The 19957-nt window shown below is 37.8% G+C and overlaps 1 protein-coding gene and 1 pseudogene across 1 annotated transcript in view; one reads left to right on the forward strand and one right to left on the reverse strand.

Annotated features, from left to right (window-relative positions):
* The window catches only part of LOC114688248 (cation channel sperm-associated protein subunit beta-like), a 79168-nt gene that overhangs the window by 33739 nt on the left and 25472 nt on the right, over nucleotides 1–19957 (forward strand). The window contains exon 5 of the mRNA XM_037210999.1: nucleotides 15777–16112. Within this exon, the coding sequence (XP_037066894.1) occupies nucleotides 15777–16112 (336 nt within the window). The remainder of the gene's footprint in view (nucleotides 1–15776; nucleotides 16113–19957) is intronic.
* LOC114688244 lies at nucleotides 17905–19152 on the reverse strand (annotated as a pseudogene).

A 19957-nucleotide genomic window follows, 5' to 3' on the forward strand; every position in this document is an offset into this window, starting at 1 on the left:
CTCTGAGGGTACCTATACCCACATACACAAACGCATAATAACTACACATAATTAATTTGTTTTTTAGTCTTTCAAGACAGAGTTTCTCTGTGTGGCTTTGGAGCCTGTGCTGGAACTCACTCTGAAGAACAGGCTGGCCTCAAACTCACAGAGATCTGCCTGCCTCTGTCTCCCAAGTGCTGAGATTAAAGGCATGAGCCACCACCACCCGGCAAATTAAAACCTTTTTAATTTAGTGAAGGATTTAGTTTTTACTCTGAGTAACTGTTAAGGTTTTGCTAGAAAATGACTGGTCTGACTTGAGGTTAACAAGATCACTTTGTCTTTGTGACTAGGCAGGTAATATAGACAGGCCACAGAGGAAGGCAGAGAAGCCAGCCAAAGGCAAGTCATTGGGTGGGAGATCATGTCAAACCTTAGGTTCCTATTTCTTCTCCAATTGTCAAACCTGCACCTTGTCAGGCCAAGCAGGCACAAGGCTCTGGATTCAATATTCAGCACATGAAGGGAGGGGTAAAAAGAGAGGAGGAAGGACTGCGGTAAATCTGAAGGCCACCAGGTGGTTCACTTCTGAACCCTAGCACTTGGGATTCTGAGACAGGAAAATCATTAATTTGGGGTAAGCCTCAGCTACAAAGCAAGAGCCTTATTGTTTTTCTCTTTTATTGAAAAAAAATCAAAATATATTTTGATCAAGTTTCCCCTCAAAAAATACATTTTGATCAATTCTTCCCAGATATTCCATAACAATCTATTCTTCCAACTTTATGTTCCCCCTAAAAAAAAACAACAAACACACAATACTCCCCCACAAAAACAGAAACCAAAATATACAAAGGAACAATAAGAAAAAATGCCCAAACAAAACAAAATAAGACAAAAAAAATCTACAAAAATACTGTTGAGTTTGTTTTGTGTTTGCTGACTCTTCCTGGGCATGAGACCTACCCTGCCTGAACAGGCTCTGTGTGTGGGTGTGCTCCCATATCTACTACAGGAAGTGTCTATAGGAGTGAGGCACTAACATGTGTGTATAGAAGAATGTCACTGAAAGTCATTTTATTGCTATGTTCCTTTAGCAGAATAATAGTATTTGATTTTCCCCTAGGCCATAGCATATATAGTCTCAAGTTCTTCACCACTTTATCAGTGTCAGGTGTGACTTCCATCTCATGGAGTGGGCCATAAATCCATTCAAAAAGTGGTTAATTACTTCCATAATGTTTGTGGCAGTGTAGTGCCACTATGTCTTGCAGACAGATCACTGTTGTAAATCACAGGATTTGTAGCAGGGTTGATAATTAACTATCTCCTCTGGTAGCATGCACACAGAGTACCTTCTAGTACCATGAACACTAATCGTAGGTATGAAGCTTCTAGTTAAGTACCAGCTTGTCTTCTCTGTGTTTAATGAGATATATTAAATGTTGTCTTCATCAAAAGGCCTTACCAGCACTTTGTGGAGAGTATCCAATGCCCTTGGTGATAGCCTGTGATGCTTGTGGCTTTTCATGGGGCCCTTTAGCCAACAACTCAACAAGATGTAACCCATTCTTGGCACTGAAGGTTTTACATGGTGGCATAAGATGTCTAGTTGGAACATTGTCCTTCTTATTATTTGGTGACTCCATTTAGATTCCTTTTATATATGAATATAATTTAGGCACAGTAGTAGGTTTCCATATGATTTTTAAATGAACTTTGATGTTAATTATTCCTCCCATGTATTCCCTCCTTTTACCCTTCTCTTTAATCCGTATCCCTATTTAATCCTATTTTAGTTTCCCTTTGTCTCTCCATAACAATATATTCTATATATTTGGATCTTCTTTCTCCATCTTCTAGCTAATTTGGCTAATGATTTTTCAATCTTCTATTTTCTCTAAGAACTAACTCTTCATTTCAGGATTTTTGTATTGTTTCTATTGTTTTGATTTCAGTCCTGAGGTTGATTATTTCTTGCTGTCTGTTCCTTTGGGGTGTCAATTCTTCTTGTTGTTCTAGAGCTTTCAGCTGTGCCACTAAGTTACTAATATGAGGTCTCTCCAATTTTTAATGTAGGCACTTAGTGCTGTGAACTTGCCTCTTATAACTGCTTTCATTGTGTCCCATAGGTTTGGGTATGTTGTGTTTTCATTTTTATTATTTCTTTCTTAATAGCTGTCTTAACCCATTTTTTCATTCAGTGGTGAGTTGGTGTCCATGAGTTTGTATACTTCCTGTTGTTGATGATATCCAGCTGTAATCCATGGCAGTCAGATAGGATGCATGGTGTTATTTCACTTTTATTATATCTGTTGAGACTTTCTTTGTATCCAAGTACGTGGTCAATTGTGGAGAAAGTTCCATGAGTTGCTGAGAAGAAAGTATATTCTTTGTGTGGGGGTGAATTACTCTGTATATGTCTTTTGGGTTCATTTGATTTATGATATTCATCTCCAGCATTTCTCTGTTTAATTTTGTCTGGATGACCTGTCTATTGGTGAGGACCAAAGTTCAGATCTCAGTACCCATGTCAGTTGTCTCACTACTGTCTGTAACTCAAGCACCAGGGAATCTAATGACCTCTTCTATCCTCTCTGGAAACCTAGACACACATGTACGTTCATACACATGCAGAGGCACACAGATGCTCCAGTAATTAAAAATATTTTTTAAACTTTTCAAAGAATTCTTTGTATGTTTGAGATATGAGTCTATTATCAGATATGTGTATTGCAAAATTTCTCCCAGTCTATGACTTGTCTAGTAATTCAGTTAACAATGTCATGAAACAGAAACTTAATTTCAATGAAATTAAGTATCTTGCTCATAGACCTGTTGTTAGCTGTCCATCTGTTACCTTATTGCCAAACTAAAACGTGTCTAGAGTTATCTTTGAAAAGATCTACCCGGGCAGTGGTGTTGCACGCCTTTAATCCCAGCACTTGGAAGGCAGAGGCAGGTGAATCTCTGTGAGTTCGAGGCCAGCCTGGGCTACCAAGTAAGTTCCAGAAAAGGCACAAAGCTACACAGAGAAACACTGTCTCAAAAAAAAAATAAATAAAAAATTAAAAATTAAAAAAAAAAGATCTAACTGTGGCACTTCACATCTAGATTTATGGCCCATTTGACTAAATTTTATGAATTTGTAAGTTCTTTATCTAAGTTGTTTCTTTGCTTCTGAATGTCCTAGTCTTCCAGCCATGTGTTAAAAAGACTATACTTAATTTCTTCAATTTCCTTTGCTTCTTTCTGAGAGATTATTGTCAGTATTCGTGTGAGTTTACTTCTAGATTTTCTGTTCAATTTCTTTAATGTCCGGTCTGCCCCCCAAAACACACAGTCTAAATGACTGTAGCTATATGGTAAGTCCTGAAAATGTTAGTAACAATTCTAAAAATTTGTTTTATAAACTTATAGAATTGATATTATGTTATAGTATTACAGTATATTATTATTTTAATTATTCTCATCTTTTGTCTGTCCATGTAACATTTATAACTAAATTTTGAATATTGATAAAATTAATTTTTAGGATTTATTTGGAATTGTATTAAATATCAATCTTTCAAACTCTCCCTCTCTCCCATATTTTTCTATATATCCAAGTTCAGCCTCAGAATCAAATTTCTCTGCTTTCTCCTTTTTTCTTGATGTTACATGATTGATGCTATAGTTTTAATTTGAAATCTAGAGCTGCAAAGTTAGCTCAGCAGTTAAAAGCATTTGTGTTTCTTACAGAAGAACCAGTTTGATTTGCTGCATCCACATGGTGGCTCATAGCCATCTGTAACTCCAGTCCCAGAAGCCCTGACATCCTCTTATGCTTCTGCTAGCACCAGGCATGTACATGGTATACTTACATACATGCAGCCAAAACAATAATACGCAAAATAAATCTAATTTTTTCATTTAAATTAGAAGTCTAAATATTCATGGTTGAAATACAGGAAATTATTGACAAAGAACACAAGGAAGGAAGAAAAAGACAGGTAAAGAATGAAGGGGGAGAGAAAAGGAAGATTCTTCTGGGTGTTTTGTTTTGTTTTGTTTTGTTTTGTTTTTACCTGCTGGAAACTTGTTTTAGATTTATATTGTTTAGCTAATGTGTACGCATCTTGCTTGCACATATGTATGTGTATACTGATATTTTATTTGTGGGGAAATGTGATTTTATTTGCATGCTAATAAATAAAGTTACGTGGGCATCAGAGCTAATAGCAAGCCATATGGCAGAAGTCTGGCAGTGGTAGCACATGCCCTTAATCCTATCACATGGCAGGAAAAGTCTGTGTGTTCAAGGACACAGCCAGCTTTGTGACACATGCCTTTAATCCAAGTACCAACTATAGAGACCTGGAGGTCTGTATAGACAGGCAGTGAGGAAGAAGTCTTGTGGTTAGGTTTAGAAACAATGAGAAGGCAGAACAGAAAGTCAATAAAAAGACAGACACATAGAAAGTAGGTCTCTTTCTGAGGGGAAGGATGACAGCGAGGGATAAGAAGGCGGTCTTGGTCTTAGTTCTTGGCTGCTACTCTGACCTCTTGGGCATTTAACTCTGCATTTGACTACGTTTCCTATTTAAATCTGGGACACCATGAAAAGGCCAAATCTAAGAATAATAGGGATAGAAAAAGGAGAAGAATATCTACTCAAAGGCACAGAAAATATATTTTAAAAATATCATACAAGAAAACTTTCACAACTTAAAGTAATACCTATGAAGATACAAGAAGCTTATAGAACTCCAAGGAGACTAGACCCAAAAAAGGTCCCCTCACCACTAAACATAAAGAATAAAGAATATTAAGAGCAGCAAAGAAAAAATGCCAAGTGACTTATAAAGCCAAATCCATCAGAATAACTCCCGACTTCTCAATGGAGACTTTGAAAGCCAGAAGGTCCTGGACAGATGTAATGCTGACACTAAGAGACCATGGATACCAGCCTAGACTAATATACCCAGGAAAATCACCATAGACAGAGTGAACAAGACATCCCAAGACAAAACTATTTAAACAATACCTGTTCATAAATTCAGCCCTACAGAAAGAACTAGAAGGAAAAATCCAAACTAAGGAAATCAGATACATCCATGAAAACACAGGAAATAGATAACCCCACAGCAGTAGATCCCAAAGAGGAGAAATACACACACTCTACCACCAAAAGATAATAGTAATTAACAGTCACTGGTCATTAATAACCCTTAATATCAAGGGACTTAATTTACCTATAAAAAACACACAGGCAGGGCGGTGGTGGCGCAAGCCTTTAATCCCAGCACTTGGGAAGCAGAGGCAGGCGGATCTCTGTGAGTTCGAGGCCAGCCTGGTCTCCAAAGTGAGTTTGCAGGAAAGGCGCAAAGCTACACAGAGAAACCCTGTCTCGAAAAACCAAACACACACACACACACACACACACACACACACACACACACACACAGGATAACAGAATGGATATGAAATCAGGACCCATCCTTCTGCTGCATACAAGAAACACACCTCAACTTAAAGACAGACACTAACTCAGAGAAAAAGGCTGGGAAAATACTTTTTAATCAAATGGACTTAAGGAGCAAGCTGGTGTAGCTATCCTAATATCTAACAAAATAGACTTCAAACTAAAATCAATCAAAAGAAATAGGGAAGGACATTACATACGCATCACAGGAAAGATCCACCAAGATGAAGTTTCAATTTTGGACATTTATACCCGAAATATAAGAGGACCAAAATATGCAAAAGAAACATTAATAAATATGGTGATATTTCATTTGTGCTGAAATGTGATTTTATTTATATGTTAATAATATTGCCTGGGGATCAGAGCTAAGAGTAAGCAATTAAGCAGAAGTCTGGTAGTGGTAGCACATGCCCTTAACCCAAAACATGGCAGGCGAAATCACTGTGTTCAAGGACATAGCCATCATGGTGGCACATGTCTTTAATCCCAGTACCAACCATAGAGACCTGGAGGTCTGTATAGACAGGCAGTGACTAAGAAGTCATTTAGTTGTGTTTAGAACTAACGAGAAGGCAGAACAGAAAGTCAATAAAAAGACAGGACACAGGAAAAGTTCTCTCTCTCAGGGGAAGTGACATCAGTGAGTGCTAAGATAAGGTGGTCTTAGCTCTTGGCTATTGCTCAATCTCTGAGCTTTTAACTCTTTAGTTGGCTCTGTGTTTCTTATTTAATAAGACCATATAGTAGATATTAACTACAATATAATAGTCAAAACCAATCATGCAAGAAACTTAAGAAAAAAAAAAAAAAAAACTGTTTTTATTTAATAAGACCATTTAGAATTACATCTACATTTGTCACCCATGTGTCAAGAATTCATTAAAAACCATTGGTGGATACAGGTCAGGCTTGGCCCAGCTCAACCCAGCTCAGCCCAGCTGGGTCCGGCTTGGCCCCAACTTAGCCAGAGTTTACAGGCCCTAAGCCTGGCCAAAGTTACTTGTCCGATTGCACTCAGTCACAGCTGCACTGGATCATAGCTGCAGTTGAAGCTGCTTGAGGCCAAATCACCAACTCATGTGATCATAGCTTAAGGAAGCCATAGCTCAGGCTTTAATCAGCTCAAGAGGGAGCACGTGAATAGATTTAAGCTTTTAGCCAGAACGCGTGGCTACCCTTCCTTCCTTCCTTCCTTCCTTCCTTCCTTCCTTCCTTCCTTTCTTTCTTTCTTTCTTTCTTTCTTTCTTTCTTTCTTCCTCTCTTGGTCTTTGGATTCCCATCTCAGACACTAGGTAGCTGTTTTGAAATTCCCTCAGATTTCTACTGTTCTACACAGACTTGGTAAGTCAATTAAGATATCAGATATTTTAAAAGAAAAAACTGCTTAAAAGAGAAAAAAATTTTCCATATTAAAAAAGGGTATTATTTGTACACTAGAAGGAAATTGGTCTTTGTTTGATAAAACTTTAGGCAGTCTGAAAATGGAACAATTATATGAGAAGCATAATGTTGATGGGATATACATTACACCAATTTTGCATATTATTCCTTTCCTTATCCTTATTTTACTATTTAAAAAGATAGACAATTTAAGTGCCAGGATAAATGCTGTGGGATGTTCTGTATGTCCTGTGGGAGCCCATTCTTGGGTTCCTCCTGGCTTTACCCAGCAGGTCCGCATAGAGGATGATTAGGACCATGGGCCTGAGTGCAGGTGTCTGAGATGGTCTACACTTGGATGTGCTGTGGGATGGTCTGTATTTCAAATTTCTCTGATTGGTCAATAAATAAAACACTGACTGGCCAGTGGCTAGGCAGAAAGTATAGGAGGGACTAACAGAGAGGAGAAAAGAAAGAACAGGAAGGCAAAAGGAGTCACTGCCAGTTGTCGCCAGGACAAGCAGAATGTGAAGATGCCAGTAAGCCATGAGCCACATGGCAAGGTATAGATTTATGAAAATGGATTAATTTAAGCTATAAGAACAGTTAGTAAGAAGCCTGCCACGGCCATACAGTTTGTAAGCAAAATAAGTCTCTGTGTTTACTTGGTTGGGTCTGAGCAGCTGTGGGACTGGCAGGTGACAAAGATTTGTCCTAACTGTGGGCAAGGCAGGAAAACTCTAGCTACAAATGGTGCCCAACGTGTTAGCAAGAGTTTCCACCTAAAACCTGAGAAAGGATTCTAAAACAGAGCTAAAAACAGTTTCCTAATTATCTCTCTCAAATGAGCAGCAGCTTGCCGGTTTGAGCTACTGGTGCATTCCTAGCGTGTATGTTCAATCTGCTGTATTGTGGGAAGGAGGCCTCTGCAAGTGGCACATTAAGCTGCGTGGTAGAATTAGCCTTTGCTTGTACAAAACAAAACAAGAGGTTTCTGGACTACATGCTGTTTGGATAAAAGCATAGACCCACGATAGCTCCCAGAGCTGGCGGTAAACGTGCCATGTTGGGAACCTGAGGTGGGCAGAGCCAGCAGCCATAGCACTGATTCAGTCTTACAAATGCTGCAGTTTAAAGCAATAGATTCACAATAAGACAGATTAGATTCACAATAAGACAGATTCAGATGGAACAAGACTTTAAATGCTTTACAATGTGTGTAAAATATATGTAGGCTTGAAAGAGACAAAAAAGGTGATATATACAGTTATATAAACAAATACATGGTATTAAAAATAAAATCTTTAAAGAGACAGTAAAATTAATATAAAAATAAGCCATGTAAAGATGAATATTACACAGAGAATCTGGATTATGTTGTCTTTGGGATTTTTAGCTGCAGAAAAACATTTGATCGTAAAAGATATTGAGTTAAACCAATATGTATATATTAAAGATACCTTGACTTCAAAAGTTGGATGTAAGGATGTGTTGCTTTGGAAAAGAGACTCTGCTTTTGTTCCCACAGAAAGCCAAAGGCTATGGATTTGTTCCAGATTAAGATACATCAGGTTTGACCAGCCAAGACTCCCTGAAAGTTTTCCAATGTCACCATGGCCCAGATGATCCAACATCCAGATCGGATTCAAGACAACTGGCTCAGACAATACAGCTTCATGGACTATTCCATAATCCTAACATTTTCTTTGTATCCCCATAAGATACAGCGCCACCCTACAACAGGAAGTAGTAAGAGAAGCTGCACCCAAATTCCCAAATTATATTAATTTTACTTTGTTAAGGTTAGAAGCTTCCTTTTTGAAAAAAAGGGGTGGGGGAGTGCTGTGGGATGTTGTGTATGTCCTGTGGGAGCCCGTTCTCGGGTTCCTCTTGACTTTAGCCAGCAGGTCCGCAGAGAGGATGATTAGGACCACGGGCCTGAGTGCAGGTATCTGAGATGGTCCACACTTGGCTGTGCTGTGGGATGGTCTGTATGTCAAATTTCTCTGATTGGTCAATAAATAAAACACTGACTGGCCAGTGGCTAGGCAGGAATGATAGGAGGGGCTAACAGAGAGAGGAAAAGAAAGAACAGGAAGGCAGAAGGAGTCACTGCCAGCTGCCCCTAGTACAAACAGAATGTGAAGATGCCAGTAAGCCACGAGCCATGTGGCAAGGTATAGATTTATGGAAATGGATTAATTTAAGCTATAAGAACAGTTAGCAAGAAGCCTGCCATGGCCATACAGTTTGTAAACAATATAAGTCTCTGTGCTTACTTGGTTGGGTCTGAGCAGCTATGGGACTGGCAGGTGACAAGGATTTGTCCTGACTGTAGGCAAGGCAGGAAAACTCTAGCTACAGATAAAAACAGCTTTGGAAAAACCTGTTACAATGAATTATAGAGAAATTCAGACTCAGACAGAAGAATTTAATCATGAAATTATTACAGGATTGGATTATAAGCTTATAGAAAGAAAGCCTGTTTTCAAACAATCGAACTTAATTTATGCAATAACCATACAGCAGCTACCTGGTCAAGTGAATGCACAAAATAATTGACTCCCATTGAAATGTTAGATTTAAGAAGGTTTAAGGAGGCAATAGTATCTTATGGCATGCATTCCCCATTTGTAAAGCAAATGTTAAACTCCTGGTCAACTTGTAATAAGATTAATCCTCAGGACTGGAAAGAGCTGGTAAATGCTGTCCTGGAATTCAGTACACAGCTGCAGTGGAAAATGTGGTTCAGAGATGAAGTTAAAACCATAGAAATTCAGTGGAGGGCTAGAGGTGTAGAAATGTTCCAGGATCAGCTTGTTGGAGAAGGCCAATATGCCGCAATACAAAGACAATGTTTATATGATATCCAAACCCTAATTCTATGTCGAATGGCAACCTTGAATGCATGGGACAGAATTGAGGAAGCAGGAAAGAAAACTGAGTCATTCACAAAAGCTATACAGGGCTCAAAAGAATCCTTCATGGATTTCTTACAAAGACTGACTTCAGCAGTAAATAGAATGGTCCCGAATTCAGAAGTTAGCCAGATAATAATTGAATCTTTGGCTTTTGAGAATGCGAATGCAGCATACAAGAGAATAATCAGCTGTTAAATGCAAGATCTGCACCCTTCTAAGTTTGGATAAGAGACATGTTTAATGTTGAGTCTCATGGCCATGATGATATGTGTATAGGAGAAGCAATTTCAAGAGGTTTGAGGAATGTCAGATGTTTTGGATGTGGAAAACAAGGACATTTGAAAAGGGACTGTAAACAGGGCATTCCTAGAAAGAATGTTTATTCAAGGAACAGTGGCAACAGAATGCCCCTTCCTTCTGGAATATGCAGAAAGTGTGGTAAGGGTAAACATTGAACTAACAAACGTAGATCAACAAGGGACAGACAAGGTAATCTTTGCCTTGGTCTTTGGGAAATTCCCAGAGGGGCCTCAGGCAGGCCCCCTCAACAAATACAGTTCCTTCCTTTCCTGCAGTTGTAGAAGAAACCTAACTCAGAGCAATTAAATAACCAAATGCCAATTGGAATAAACCAGGCTGCTTGGGGTGATGGAACAGCTGAGACAGAGAGAACAGAAAATTTAGGAGAAAACATAATGAAAATTTTTTGGAAAACTTCTATAAATGAACAACGACCAAAATTAACAATAAAAATAAATGGTGTTTTTTTGTCTGGTCTGATAGACACAGGTGCTGATGTGACCATAATTGCACCAGAAATGTGGCATCTTCAGGAGGTAAACGTCAGCTGTTAGGAATTGGAACATTATGTCAATTGAAACAGAATGCAAGATGGCTCTAATGTATAGTCCAGAAGGACAGAGAGAAAATTAAAATCATATGTTAAATAGAATAATGTGTAAGACTATTACAAAATGAAATCAATAGCATCCAACTCAGAAAAAAAAAATTAACACATGTTTTGAGAGAAATATTAGAAATATTATTTAATGAGTCAACCATAAAATGTACAAAACAACAAAAACTGATATCAAAGACAAACAGTCTACTTTAAAATGGTAACAGACAAGCTATATGGGTTTAGCAATGGCCTTTAACAACAGAGAAACTCCAGGCTTTAGAAAAGCTGGTATAAGAGAAGTTAAATGCTCCGCATATTGAAGAATCAACCAACCAGTCCCTTGGAATTCTCCTGTATTTGTTATTAAAAAAAAATCTGGTAAATGGAAAATGGTAACAGACCTTAGAGCAATTAACAAAGTAACTCAGCCAATGGGCTCTCTACAATCTGGAACTCCTTTGCCTACTCTGTTACCTAAAGGATGGCCTCTTATAGTTACTCATTTAAAAGACTGTTTCTTTTCAATAACCTTACAAGAAAAAGACAGAGAAATATTTGCCTTCACGGTGCCTACTTATAATAATTCTCAACCGGTTAAAGGATATGCTTATTACAATATAAAGCACATTACAGGTATACCACATAATCCTACAGGCCAAGCAGTTATAGATAGATCAAACAGAACTCTAAAGGATATGCTAAATAAACAGAAAGCGGTAAAAAAAAAAAAAAAAAAAAAAAAAAACAGAAATAGACTACATAATGCTCTATTAACTTTGAATTTTCTCAATGCTAATGAGAAAGGAACAACAGCAAAAAGACATTAGATAATAGAAAAAAACTACAGTATTAAGTCAGCCTATATACTTTAAGGATGTTCTAACCTCAGAATGCAAACCAGGATATGTGTTACATTGGGGAGGAGGTTTTGCTTTTGCTTCTACAGGAAGAAGATAAGCTGTGGATACCATCAAAATTGATAAAGGTTCGATTTGAACAAGAGAGACCTCTTAATTAGAAGAGATGATAGTTCATGAACCAGCATGATCATCCAATTGAAACTAACTTATACCATAACACATGCCTTTTCATTTAATCAGATATAACTTGCCAAAAGGGAACCTCCCCAAAATTAGTCTTGGGGAAAGGTTTTTGTTTTTTGTCTTTTAGGAGAATGAAGGCTAAGTAATCTGAAGAACGCTGGACAAATGGGACATCTGAAGAAAAAGTACAAATCATCTAAAAAAAAATATCCCAAGAAAAAGATTAAAATGGCCTATTGGTCTATCATCTATAAAATTTCATAAGTCTTCCTAAATGTTTGTTTCCACACTTCTCTAGAGACATTGAACACTATTGGTCTTCTTGTAGTGCCAGTTAATTAAAATTTGAAGCTGGCTTTGGAGTTGGAGAATGGCTCTCTCCTTTTTAAACACAAGCATGTTGTTAAAAGGAAAATACAAACTCCCTGTATCATACCAGAAAAAAAAGAGCCATCTTCTGATATGGGACCAAAGTAAACAAACAAAAACAAACAAACAAAATTTAAGGGACTATTCTATTACTACTAATCTCAATTCTTTCATTCTATTCTGATTCTTTAAACTTTTATTAAAGTATGAATTTTATATCAATTTACAAGATATATATATACATACATATATATATATATATACATATATTAAACTTTGTTAAGATATCAATGGTCATACAGAGTACTAACTAATTCTAGAAAAAAGGACTTCAATTAGCTGCCACAACATGTCTTTGTATTTGAGTCTTTATCAGTGTTCTGCAGGAAATCATGGCTATGCCTAACATCAAATTTGAAGTCTCCAGGAACAAGATGGGGCTCCACAACAACAACAAATATTATATGTGGATAATAATAATACCACTAAGCTGACAAACATCATCTACAGATCAGCTTTGGACTACAAACTACTAAGAGCAATTTTGAGATGGCTAGCTGAGATGATCCAGTTTCACAGACTACTTGAATAAAGACTTGAAATAAGCCCTGAACTTTGCATTATGCACAGACTGGACAACAAAGGATATAGCTACCTTTCCTAGAATTTGACAATTAACACAAAATTTTTCTTTTCAGAATAAAGATACCTTTGCCCATATCCAGCCTGAAGCAATTTTAAGAATATGACGCCCACATTCCCAAAAAGGTGGTATGGGATGCGTGTTTTCTTGGTCTTTTAATGGGTTTTGTGTCTGGGATAATTTTCATTGTTTAGGAGGTTTGGTTACAAGTTGTTGTTAAGGGTTAGGAAAAGGGCTAAGCAAAGGAGATTAAATTTAAGGTTCTTGTTAAAAAAAAGGATATGTGGAAATGATAGCGTAGAGGGTAGATTATTGAATCTACTCAGAAAAATAAAGAGAAGATACAATACAGATAAAAAGATAGATTTTTGAATCTACTTTTAAAAGACAATTACTAGTTTTAAATACTTTACATTGGATTGGATTTTTGTATATTGTGTACAAATTATATATATATATATATATATGTATATATATATATATATATATATATATATGAGATTGATATTGTCAGAAAATGCCATACATATATTTCTAATCTTGTTCAAGATATTGTACTTAGGCCATTCTTTTATCAATGTTATGCAATTTGCAAATTCTTGAATGTTATTTTTACCAACTATTAGGACATAAAGAAATGGAAGTTAGTAGTTAGGCATTACAATCGAACTAGTAGTCATATTAGGTATGTTTTCAAGATCTAGCAGATATATTTTAGATAGACAGGTCATCTTCAAAAACTTCAGAGATCTACAGAATATGGCACTTAAAATGTTTTAATAACTTAGAGATTTTTTCTTTTTTTATGACTATGAGACATGTTGACTCCTGGCAGTACCAATCTACTTCAGAGAAAATATGAGCATTGAAGAAACTGCACATGGAGTTAACTTTCTTTGTGGCAAAATTTAGCTACTGGATAACAAAATATCCTTGAATTGACTGCTGACAAACAGGACAAAATGGACAGACAGGACACAAAACAAAGGACTACTGATTCTTGGCAAGATAAGTGTGGTTGTGGCTTTAACAAAAGCCATATTCTGAGGCCAGGACAATATGGCACCCTCCCTGAAGTGGACGTCGCAATCCAGAAAATGTACAGTGTCCTTTTCTTTGAAGGCAGCTAAACTGGCAGTGGACCGATGACTTCTGATGTGCAGTACAACAGCAGTTGAAACAGTTATTCTTGAAAAAGTAACTAAGCTGACAGAGTCTAACCTCTCCATGGTAGACTGGCATTTAATAGAGAGATGCAGAGAAGGATGGAATGCTGAGATGAAGCCACACACACAAGCAAAGAACAATGGACAGCTGAATTAAAAAAACATCAACAATTTCCAAAATTTAAAATCCTGAATCATGACAGGACACTAGTAGAATTCAGGTGTTTCTGGTACATGGACTACTCTCACCAAATGTGAGGTTGAACTGTTGGCCTTGTATACATTCTACTTCACAAATTAGTCTGTCAGATACGCTAAGCCTATAGGCTGAAGATGATGCCCCAACACTGCAGAGAAACCTCGGGTGACTGTCCAGGCATCTGACTATTTCTGTCAACTCACAATTTTTTGGAAGCTGCTTGCATGCACTTCCTGTTTTTATTTTTTTTAGGTAATATTATTTCCTTCTTCGGTCTCTGAGAGAGTTAAAGATTAGTTATAGTTATAGTTCAAAATCAATTATAGTTAAAGATTAGATAGTTATAGTTTTCCTTGTTAAGAATTTTTGTTTTGTTTTTTGTTTTTTTTGTTTTTCGAGACAGGGTTTCTCTGTGTAGCTTTGTGCCTTTCCTGGAACTCGCTTTGGAGATCAGGCTGGCCTCGAACTCACAAAGATCCGCCTGCCTCTGCCTCCTGAGTGCTGGGATAAAAGGTGTGCGCCACCACCGCCCGGCCCTTGTTAAGAATTTTAGAAAAGAAATTCACTAATGAGGTGTAAGTGTATTGAAAGACATAGTTCTGTTAGTAATATAAGTTAGAATAGAAAATGAATTAGGTATATTTTGGACTTAAAAAAATAGGATAGATAATGGAATATTTTCTCTGACTTTGTCAAATGCAAATGTACTAGACATTGTTTAGGTATTTATTGCTTGTATATATTATATATAGTTATTGTACTTATTGCACATAGTTTTTCTTATATTAGTTATAACTTTTTTCCTTTTTTTCTTTTTATTAGAATAGAAGGAGAAAATATGATGATATCTTATTTGTGCTGAAATGTGATTTTATTTGCATGTTAATAAATAAATTTACCTGGGCATCAGATCTAATAGCAAGCCATAGCAGGAGCTGGGTGATGATAGCACATGCCCTTAATTCAATCACATGGCAGGCAAAGTCTGTGTGTTCAAGGACATGGCCAGCTTGATGACACATGCCTTTAATCCAAGTACCAACCATAGAGACCTGGAGGTCTGTATAGACAGGCAGTGAATAAGAAGTCATGCGGTTAGGTTTAGAACCAATGAGAAGGCAGAACAGAAAATCAATATAAAGACAGACACACAGGAAGTAGGTCTCTTTTTGAGGGGAAGGATGACCGGGACAGCGAGGGGTAAGAAGGCAGTCTTGGTCTTAGCTCTTGGCTGCTGCTCTGACCTCTTGGGCTTTTAACTCTGCATTTGACTCTGTGTTTCTTATTTAAGAAGACCATTCAGAATTATATCTACATATGTGTGCTATCCACACATTACCCTTGGAAGTTGAGTCCCTAGGACTGGAGTGACAAATGGTTGTAACCACCATGTGGGTTTTGGGAACCAGACCTGGGTCCTATGAAGAATAGCAAAAGCTCTTGACTACTGACCCATCTCTCCAGGTTTCTGCCGAGAATTTTATAGAAAAATGATAAACATTAAAGTATAGCTTTGTGTACCACATATTCTTAATGAACTTTCTATGAAATGCTGTGTTTTAATTGTAGCTGAAGTTTGGAAAATGTGTTCTCAAGCCATGATCATATTTTTAAAACTCAGATGAAACATTGCTAATTATGGTCATATTTGCTGAGTCAACATTAACTGTTTTCTTTTATACCAAATCTTCTGTTTTATCTCAAGGTTCTCTAGCAAATTTTTCAGATGCAGATGTAGAAAAGACTGTGGTGAGACCTGGCTACAGTAGCTTCCTGATCACAGAAGTTAGAGATCTAAAGAATGTTTTATCCCTGGCTACTATGCCTCATAAAATAAAATCACCTTTGAACTTCCCAGAAAATTCTTGGTTCTTATACAGCTTTGGCTCAACAAAAGGACGGAATTGGACCATAAGCTTAAAGCCATGTAATTATTGGGTTCAACAAGATGAACATGATATTGTATCCCTCAATGTTGTGAAATATCTTGATGTGGGAAACAAAGCAAATTATGAACTTAAGTTGATTCCCAATACGAGAGGTAAGTTCTCATTTATAGAAAAAGTAAAAAGGAGTTATTTCTTTTCTTAAGTATAAAACATAACTCCTTGATATTCAGTTTGGCTTCTGTGATTGCTATGATTCTACTACTAACAGAGTTAATTCTAATTATGGTTGATGACTACATTCTAGGCTCTGTATTAAATGTTTTCTAGACATTTTTAATGTTTGCAGTCACCCTAAAAGTCTAGATAATAATAATTTTATAAACCAGGAAATGAAGGTAAATTGTAGCATAGATTTTTTTGTTGTTGTTGTCCTTCTAAATGAAACCCTTTTAATTTCTTTGTTATGGCAAAATTTCTCTTTGGTATTTTTAAATAGATTTATTTTTATTTTGGGTCTATGAATGTATTGCCTGCAATATCTGCCCCATATGTCTGTGCATGGAGGCTAGAAGAGGGTATCAAATACCCTGGAATTCAGTGACACATGTGTAAGATAACCTGTGAGTGCTGGGAATCAAACCGAGATCCTCTACAAGAACATCAAGTGCCCTTAACCATCTCTCTAGCCCCTATTTCATGTATTGAATTCAAGCCAAATGGATTTTTACATAAAATGCTATATTATGTCTTATATTTTGGCATATTTATTGTAAAAACATGTAAAGCTAGGCTGGTAGGATGTCTCAGCAAATTAGGGCACTTTCTCTCTTTTTTTTGGTTTTATAAAATGCAGTTTTATTTTATGTTACTCTGCTGTTACATAGGGCATAACATTTTCACAAGGCTTTTCTGGGACTACAGTCAATGATTAGCAAACACACAGCTCTCTGAAGAACAGTCACTGGACACCCTCTCACATGTGTGTGAATCTGCATGGAAAAGTACTCAACTTTAGACTTGGACTTGTGTTCTTATTTCCCCTTTTTAGTGTATTAAGAAAGGACATGCATTTTAATTTGCCCAAAGCAATGCTTATATTCTGGCAGCAACATGCTACTTCTAATACAAGGTAAAGTGAAATCTAGAGCTACAAAGGCAGGAGGTGTAAGTGAATTTTTATTGGGAAGGAAGTTGTCAACTCAAACAGCAGCAAATGAAGAATGCGTGAAGGAAACTCTGTTGTCACAGACAGACATGACCCCAAGAATATGTGACACAGGAGACATTTCCATCTGTGACCTCAAGACTGAATGCATTAAGAGCTTTACCCATTTATCTAACACTTCTGGATTCCTACTAAAAAGGAGTATGCAGGAAGAGTATTGAAAGGTTGCTTCTGAAAGGAATTCTCTAAAGAAGGGTCAGAGAGAGAATGTAGAAATCAGGAAGTTATTACTACAATTACTTTCTTTCTTTTTTTTTGGGGGGGGGTGGTTCAAGACAGGGTTTTTCTGTGTAGGTTTGGTGCCTGTCCTGAATCTTGTAGACCAGGCTGGCCTGGAACTCACAGAGGACTTTCAATTACAATGCACAACATTTCCATATCTTCACAGTAAAACAAACATGGCCACTTGCAGAACTGGTTCAGATGCCATAAATACCAAATGCACTGTCAGTCCTCTGCACAAGTGTCTGGAACTTACTTGTGTGTGTATGAAATAAGACTATTGATACTTTTCTACAGCAGTAACTTCACACCAGGAATGCCAAGACAACACAAATCAAGGGATAGAGTTTTCCCAAAGCTGAAGTGTGAAAAGACTACAAACAGTTGATCCCATACACATGAATGGGCTTCCTTGCTAGAGGAAATCCAAGTGGAATAAGGAATGGAAATGTAAAAAGGTTTTCTTGAGGGGACAGAGGACAACACCTGGCATGCCTTTAGTTTTCAGCCCCATCTGCTGCATCACATTCTTTTCCTGTCCTATGTCCATAATGTTATGTTGTCTCTTAGCAACTGCATGATGAGAGGGCTGTCTCTGTAGGAGTCTTCATTTAGTGTAAGAAGCTCTGCAATAGCCTCATCAAAAGCCATTTTAGCCAATGTGCAGGCAAGCTCTGGATTATTAAGGATCTCACAGTAAAACACAGAAAAGTTAGCCGGGCGGTGGTGGCACATGCCTTTAATCCCAGCACTTGGGAGGCAGAGCCAGGCAGATCTCTGTGAGTTCAAGGCCAGCATGAGCACAAAGCTACACAGAAAAACCCTGTCTCAAAAAGCCAAAAAAAAAAAAAAAAAAAAACAGAAAAGTTAAGAGCCAGCCCCAGGAGGATCGGATGTGTACATTGCTTCTCTTTCTTGCTTATATCAATGCCTCTTGGTAGGCTCCTTGGGAATTATCTATCATTTGTTTTCAATCATGCCACATGCTACTTCAGCAAGATACTGGAAATAATCTCCCTTCATCTTCAGATAGAAGACCTTACTCTCTGGATTAGTTGCATTGGCTATTAAATACCTATCCAACAATTCCAGGACTGCGGTACAGATGGACCTCAGCTCCGAATCCACTTTCTCCCGATAGTCCTTGATCAGCTGCAACTTCTTGTCAGAAGTTTCGGTCTTCTTCTCGATGCTCAAGATGACCCTTCAGGCAGATCTGTGGCCCCAGACCACTTTCTTGTAGGCCACTCACTGTAGCTGGAGATTTCTCCAGTCCTGCTGTGTGTGTGGGGGGGGCAAGTTCTGCAGCCCATTTATAAAATAATCACTCAGAAGCTCGTAGTAATTAAAATTGTTTGGTCCTTAGCTCAGGCTAACTATTGACTAGCTCATACATCTCTATTAACCCATTTCTATAAATCTATAGCTTGCCATGTGTCTTCTGTTTTACCGGTATGTTACATCTTGTTACTCCTGGAGGCAGCTGGCAGCATCTCTCTGCCTCAGCCTTCCACTTCCCAGAATTCTCCTCTCTCCTTGTCCATCCTATACTTCCTGCCTGGCTACTGGACAATCAGAGCTTTATTTATCAATCAGTCATCCCCAGCAACCTACAGCAGGTTGCGCTCATCTTTGGACAGCTCAGTGCCCTGCTCACTCACGGCTTTAATGCAGGTGGCCACGTTGTCATAGCACTTGACCTGCTCGGCCCACGTGGCCTTCTGGATAAGCTCAGTCTTCTCCATGGCGAGTGAGGGCAAGCGCCAAGCCAGATCCGAAGTCCTCCTTCTAGTCTCTACGGCTGCAACACGAGTCTAAATTAGGGCACTTTTCACCAAGACTGTTACCTCAGAACCACAATTCAACATAGTAAAGAGAAAGAACTAAGAACCAAGTCCCACAGGTGGTCCTCCAACTTTCCAAAGAGCACCATCTCACACACATATCCACATTATTATGCAAGACACACTCCCACACATATTAATAAATAAATAAATAAATATACAATAATTATGAAAAATCTGAGGGCTACTGAGATGGCTCAGTGGATATGAGCACTTGCCATGCATCTCAGACAACCCAAGTTTGACCTCTGGATCCCACAATGGAAAGAGAGAATTGACTCCCAAGAGTGGTCCTTTGACCTGTACATGCCCACCATGGCATCCAAGAACACACACACACACACACACACACACACACACACACACACACATCATATACATACAATAATAATGAATTAGTAAAAAATAACAATATAAGAACTTTTAAGAATTTAAAGTATTCAAAACCACAACTGTCAGGGCTAAAGTTTCTCTGTAGTAATAGGATTTGTTGAATCATTACAGATACTAGCCAGCAAAGGACCAAGTCCTGGGACAACTACCAGCAGCAGGGCCAGATAGCAATTGGAGAAAGGAAAGCATAAGTTCTGTACATTGAAATGACATAGATTATAGATAGGAGCAGTGAGAGAACTCAAAACAGGGGCAGTTTTGAGGGAGATTGATCATCAACAAGATGTGCTTGTTGCTTGAGGTTGCCAGACCT

The sequence above is a fragment of the Peromyscus leucopus genome, chromosome 14 (genome assembly GCF_004664715.2).
Source record: "Peromyscus leucopus breed LL Stock chromosome 14, UCI_PerLeu_2.1, whole genome shotgun sequence".
In the NCBI taxonomy this organism is placed as follows: domain Eukaryota; kingdom Metazoa; phylum Chordata; class Mammalia; order Rodentia; family Cricetidae; genus Peromyscus; species Peromyscus leucopus.